This window comes from Nicotiana tomentosiformis, chromosome 4, assembly GCF_000390325.3.
Source record: "Nicotiana tomentosiformis chromosome 4, ASM39032v3, whole genome shotgun sequence".
NCBI lineage: Eukaryota > Viridiplantae > Streptophyta > Magnoliopsida > Solanales > Solanaceae > Nicotiana > Nicotiana tomentosiformis.
Window position 1 is genome coordinate 122,076,687 of NC_090815.1, and position 6,917 is coordinate 122,083,603.

The 6,917-nt window shown below is 37.0% G+C and overlaps 1 protein-coding gene across 1 annotated transcript; it reads left to right on the plus strand.

The window, feature by feature from the left end:
- Nucleotides 1–4,231: 4,231 nt before the first annotated feature.
- Nucleotides 4,232–4,813, plus strand: LOC138910474 (uncharacterized). Its single transcript, XM_070201717.1, has 2 exons — nt 4,232–4,308; nt 4,402–4,813. The coding sequence occupies exons 1-2, from the start codon at nt 4,232–4,234 to the stop codon at nt 4,811–4,813; spliced, it is 489 nt and encodes a 162-aa protein (XP_070057818.1).
- The last annotated feature ends 2,104 nt before the right edge of the window (nt 4,814–6,917 follow it).

Below are 6,917 nucleotides of genomic sequence, written 5' to 3' on the forward strand. Positions count from 1 at the left end.
CAAGGCCTCGCACCTGCGGGCTCACAAATGCGGCCAATTCTTTGCACCTGCGTTCCCAGCCTTGGCCCAGAGTTTTCCACACCTGCGTACTCCCCACGTGCACCAGCGACCTCACACCTGCTAGGCTTTTTTCTGCAGGTGCAAAAATAGCAGTAGCAGCAGCTCCAACTGCAAATTCCAACTTCGACAAACCCGTTAACCACCCAGAATCACCCCGAGGCCCTCGGGACCTCAACCAAAAATAACAACAAGTCATATATTAATATTCAAACTTAGTCGAACCTTCGAATCACTCAAAACAATATCCAATCATCAAATTACCCTCAAATTCAAGCCTAAGAACATCTAAATTTTCAAATTCGGCAACCGATGCCGAAACCAACCAAACCACGTCCGATTGACCTCAAATTTTGCACACACATCACAAATGAAACTACGAACCTACTCCAACTTCCGGAATTTCATTCTAACCCCGATATCAAAATTTTCACTTTCGATCGAAATCGCCAAATTTTTAATTTCGCCCATTCAAGCCTAATTCTACCACGGACCTCCAAATCACATTCCGGACGCACTCCTAAGTCCAAAATTAACTAATGGAGCTAACGGAACCATAAAAATTCAAATTCAAGATAGTTTACACATATATCAATATCCGGTTGACTTTTCCAACTTAAGTTTCTACTTAAGAGACTAAGTGTCTCAATTCACTCTGAAACTACTCCGGTCTCGAACCAACTAACCTTACATAACATAATATAGATGAGTAACACAAAAAGAAATAGAAATGGGGAAAACGAGGCTATAACTCTCGAAACGACCGGCCGGGTCATTACAATAATGAAGTTGTGACCCAAATTGAAAGTTTTGGTGTTCTAAATTTTGTTAAAATTTTGATATTTGGGAACTGTTTGTGCAACTTTGGGGGAAAGTTTTAGAAAAAAGTATTTTTTAGCTTGCAAAGAGAAACTGTTTATTCATAGTTGTAGTGTTTTGAAGATTCTTAAGTTTTGCGATAGATGAGGAACACTTGTCTAAGTAACACCTGCAAACTACTTCTAAAAATGAAGAATTGCAAGAACTTGAAAAAATGTGAACAGACATTGATCCAAATTCCAAAGTGATATCCCTTGTTAATTGTTACTACAAAAAGTACTTTTACCGGCAATTATATAGTGGCCATAACTTTATTGCTGCTAAATCATTTGATAATTGCAAGCATTACCGGCCATTAAACATTAGTAGCTTGAATGAAATGGACCTGAATAGAAGTGTTAATGGATATAGAGGACTCGTACAACTGATTCGAACTTACTTGAGATTGAGGGTCTGCATTTCTCCTTTGGCACTGCTCTGTTTCTAATTTGTACTATTATAAATTGGGTTTTTGACATCGGCTAATGATATCTTCTAGGGGAGCTTTGTTGGAAGAGATTAAGACACTGGTGACACCCAAGCAAGCTCTCTGTAGGTTCTCCCCTATCCACTACATTTTCTAACTTTTTTTCTTGGAAAATTAAAACTACACAAACATGCATCGCCTCTAAACATCGCATCTTCATTCATGTTTATGTAGATCGAGACATTTACTAGTCAAAACAGAGGGTATCGTGCAGAGACGGCTGTATTTACTTATTGACGGAATAGGAAAGACTGCGTTGACAAGTGAAAGCTCAAAATCCTTATTGTAAGTTTACTTTCTTTGATCCATTATTTGCTTCGTCATGTTCAGTAAAATAGAAATATATGGTATAATATCTCTCATGGGTACTGCTTAAGACATTTTTCCTTGTAAAGATGGTAGCCTTGTGAGGAAAAAGAAGAGAGGGGAAATAGATGGTTTCTACTTTCTAGTGTTATTTCTAAAAAAGACTTTGGTTTAGTCTTTAGAGCTAGAAAATTCAGATTGGTCATTGTTGGTGTTTTTGACAGTTAGATTTCTTGTATTCCAGAGTTTTGGGCAGCACGGGAGGGAGCTCATAACTACATATCTTGCATTGCAGATTCTTTCCATTTTAAGTGAAGAGGAATTCTTATACAGTATATACCCACTTAATTTGAATAACACGCTTGATAAGCTTGTCATAAAGGTAAAATTCCAAATTCCTCGGAGTTAAATAATGTGAATAATCGAATGCATATTTATAATCTATATTGAAGTTGTAATGATCAGAATATTGAACCCTTTAAGTTGAACATGATCTCTATTTACATTCATCCCCTTTTCAAATTGTAACTTAATCTTGAGGTTCTTTCATTGTGAACACCTGTTGATGTTGCTGTGATTTGTGCCCCTCCGCCCTCAATTAATAAAGCGTTTTGGCTAGGAAATTCTCAACTACCTTTACTAAATATTCTGATGAATACAAAGTCTTTCTTATTGGCAAAGATAGATTGACCTTTTACACAGGCTCGTAGAGAGAGCTTGTTATAGCATCATTGATTTTCCTGTTTTGCCCAACACCTACAAATATCTTTCTAAAATTAATCTACTGCAAATTGATGGTTGTAAGAGGAATCTAGGTGAAATTCGGTAAAGAAATACATGGTCAGATTCTGAAGAAAGATATATCATATACACCTTTCGTTTCTTAAGAACTTGTTAAGATGTATGGGAGTTGTGGTGCACTTGAGCCACGTCTCCTCATTATCCTCATTCTCAGTGATCCTAGTACTGATCACCAAGGTGCTTATAATTGTCTCCCTTTTGAGTTGCCAATGATTTACAACCAATTTGAATCCTTTTGCAGCCTAAAAGAAGCTACACTAGGAAATATACCAACTGTTGCTTGTTATGAAACTGATATCAAAGCCTGAGATATTATCTTTTTCATTTCTCCCCATTTTTTGCCCTCAAATCCTAAGAGGCTTCTGCATCTACCTGGTTTCCTCCTAAGCGGAACTAACATCACATGTAACTCCGTAGTGTTTCTACCAATTACTAATTTATTTTTAATGTTTGTTACTCTGGAACTAGTATATCCTTAGATAAGTGATAAAAATTGTAGTTTTTCTTATGTTCACATCCGGTGTCTTTTATCTTTGTGACTGGTGAAACTGGAATTGTAAAGTACTTTGGTTTTGGCTTTCTCTACAAAGAAGGTTGTTTGCAAGTGCTCGGGGAGCTACTTTGATTTAGGTATCTCTCTCTCTCTTTTCATGTGTATTATTTAGCTCCTTTCCATTACATCCAATCTATAGTTACTCTCATAGAAGTTGAGCTGAATTACATCTGTCTTGTCCAAGATCCAAAGGTACAAACAACTTATTCATGGTGTAGCTTTTTTACTTTATTATCTCTCCAAATTGATACTATACAATAGGCTTATTGTACCTTTGTTCCTAATATGGATACATGTGGGTGTCTATATGCTTTTCAAGACTTTGAAGTCCTTTTATTAATTTTTTTTATATTGTTCTTTTTACAGATCATGAATTATGTCTGAAGAACTTGTCATGAGAGTAAGTGCTGAGCAAGTATAAGCAATTGAAATGTTAAAAGAACAAGTTGAAGAATTAGAGAGACCTACTGTTGTGTTAGTATTTGTTTAGAAATGTTCTCATTTGTACATGCCACAATTCTATCTCTTTATTAGGCATTTATTGGAAGATTGTTATGCTTTGGATGGGTATATTTTTTGGTAATGTTATGCTTCTGTATTTATAATTGACCATAAACTTTTATGATTATTAATTGTTTTATATATTTTGGATGTATTTAAAATTTAATGAATTGGTTGTAATTTCGACTGTTCATGCAAGATTGTGACAATTAGTCCACGGAAAACATCATTGCTAACATCACTTTTAACGAAGGGATTTGTTGTAGTAATAAAAGGGTTTTATATACCAGATTAACAATTAACGAAGGAAAATTTGATCGTTAAAATGAGGCATAACGACCGGATTTTATATCGCTGCTAAAGACTCTTCAACGTCCGTATTGAAATCCGGTCGCAAACTTTTAACGTCGGGGACATCAACGACCGATGATGACCAAATATTTTATGGACGTTATTGGTTAATAGCGACCGGATCAGTACTTTTAACGACCATAATTTTCTTCGCTAAAGACCTATTTTCTTGTAGTGTTACCTACTGCAGTTTGCGTGTGTTCTGTAGGAACTAATAGAGAACCTGGTTCTCTATATAGTTTGGCGGACCCTTAAATTCTATCAATTGGTATCAGAGGAGGTTCTTTCTATTAGGCTAACACCTAGAAAGGATCCCCATGGCTACTCCACCAAACTTTGAAGAAGGTCAATCTATCTACAGGCCACCAAGATTCAGTAGCCAATACTATGGATGGTGGAAGACAACGATATACGACTTCATCATGGTTGAAGACTCAGAGCTCTAGGATGTCATCTGCGATGGACCCTTCGTCCCTACAAAAACTAGTGGTGACCCAGCAGTAACAGCTCCCAAAACAAGAAAAGAATTCAATGATGTTGATCACAAGTCCATAGAGAAGAACTTTCGAGCAAAGAAAATTCTTGTCTGTGGTATTGGTCCTGATAAATACAATAGGATTTCAGCATGCCAATCTACTAAGGAGATTTGGGAAGCTCTCCAAATAGCTCATGAAGGGACAATCCAAGTTAAGCAATCAAAGATTGACATGCTTACCACAGAATACGAGCTTTTCAGGATGAAAGATGATGAGTCCATCCAGGACATGCATACTCGGTTCACCTCCATCATCAATGAGCTTCATTCTCTAGGAGAAATTATTCCATGGAACAAACTTGTCAGGAAAATACTCAGTGTTTTACCCAGTTCCTGGGAAAGCAAAGTGAATGCTATCACATAGGAAAAGGATTTGCAGAAGCTAATGTTGCGACCAAACACACTCACGCAAGTATACGCGGTCATCAAGTAATAGAGTAGTGAATAAAGTATCGTTCCCACGAAGACTTATGATTAACTTTTGACTAATTCACAATAAAATAGCTTATCGAATCAAGCGATTTCTTAAAAAATAGATAATTGTCTAATTTACTACCTATAGACTATCAAGTAAAGACTTACTAGAAATCAATACAACACTTAAATAGTTTTAAATGACAATCAATGGGAGATAATATTCCAGGATCACGGGTTATCTAACAATCATGTTGCATTCTTAGCTTAAAATAACTAATTAATTTATCTGGATTGTTGGTTGACAGGGTTGATATTACTCATAAGAATCTATCGAACTCTTACTCGCCTATTCAAGCTAACTTAATACCTATATGTCTATGCAATTAAGATTAACAAGCACGCATTTACAATTCCAGTATTGCAACAGAGCAAGGAAATTAGGTATATGTCTATCCCAATTGTGAATCCGTTCCCCGATGCCCGGTTTTAAGAACTTGCTCTATTTAATTCTATATGCAATCTAGAGTTTCCACTTTCTAGTTCAACTCTAGATTCATAGATAGTATTTCACTGTTAGCTACTCAGCAAAATAATTACAAACAAAATTAAATAAATAACCCAATATAATAAAATCAACTTCGTCAAATTAAACTTCAAACATCAACATTCATGTATACCCATGACCCTAGAACAATAGGGTTCTTAGCCACTCATGTTCATGCAATCATAAAATAACTCATAAGAGTGCATAATAATCAATAAAAGAAGGAAAAATAAGAACTAAAGATGAATTCCGTGGTTCCCCAGCTTTGTGTGGCTTTTCTCCTCCTTCCCAATATGTTTGATGCCCTAAAAGAGGCATTTTTGGCTTATATATTGCGTACAAAAGACGTGGGCCAAAGTTCTCCTATTCCTAATCCGACTCGGCTAGAGGGATTGATGCTGGGGTGGATGCGTCGCATCCACCTCGTCCTCCACTTCTCAACTTTGCATGCTAGTGTGGATGCGTCGCATCCACCCTTTGTTCCTCCTTCTCAGCTTTGCCCAGGTGCGGATGCTATGGGCCGACTTCACTACTAAGGGTGCACGGAATTTGCTTTTTTTTTTTCTAGATTGGATGCGACGCATCCAATTCTTCTTCCTCTACCTAGAGCACCTTTTCTTCATATTTTTGCACTCCAAACACCCTAATTCATCACACACAACTCAATTAGTCATAAAACCAATAATTAAACCATGTTGGGCATTTTAAGGATCAAATAGCATTAAAAACGGTTAAAACATGGGTAAAGTAACATCAACACATATCAAAATATGTCCAACATCACCACCCCACACTTAAACCTTTGTTCGTCCTCGAACAAACCATCACGATAGTAGACGAAACAAAATTAAGCTCTTTTCATTCAAAGCATACTACACCTATGACCATGGTCATTTGCCACAATTAGGCTCTAGAATATGCATCATATGCACTTCCCTTTACTTGTGTCATTCTTTTAAAAATATTCAAACAAAGACAACATGCTCACAACAATCCTAACCTCAAAAACCGACTCAATGTCACAATGCACTCATGTCTTGAACACCCAACAACACAGAGAAGTCTAATAACGTTACCTATCCGTCGTGAAACCATGTGCCCTCACAACAAGAACAAGAGAGCGAGTTCAATCCACACATTCGAATCTCATGATGAAATATATTTTAATGACTCACATATATCAAAGAAAATCGCTCACTCTCACAGAGAAGTCACATGCATGCAATTGGTACCATAGGCTTGCCCTTAATATAGATCTCCACTAATGTAAGCTCGCTCGATCTAAAATAAATTAAGACTTTTTTATGGTTGTAATATGGGCTAAGGGAAGGGTAGGATATATTTTAGAACCTTGGCGAGCCTGGGTGGAGCGGCCGTCGGTGCAGATCTTAGTGGTACTAGCAAATATTCAAATGAGGGGAAAGGTTTCATGTGAACGGCACTTGCACATGGGTTAGTCGATCATAAGGGTCGGGGAACCCCGACAGATATAGCATTTTGCGCGTAC

Coding starts and splice junctions, on each gene's coding strand:
- LOC138910474 (XM_070201717.1), top strand. CDS start 4,232: ATGGCTACTCCACCAAACTTTGAAGAAGGTCAATCTATCTACAGGCCA. Junction 4,309..4,401: donor AGTAGCCAATACTATGGATG/GTGGAAGACAAC, acceptor TACAAAAACTAG/TGGTGACCCAGCAGTAACAG.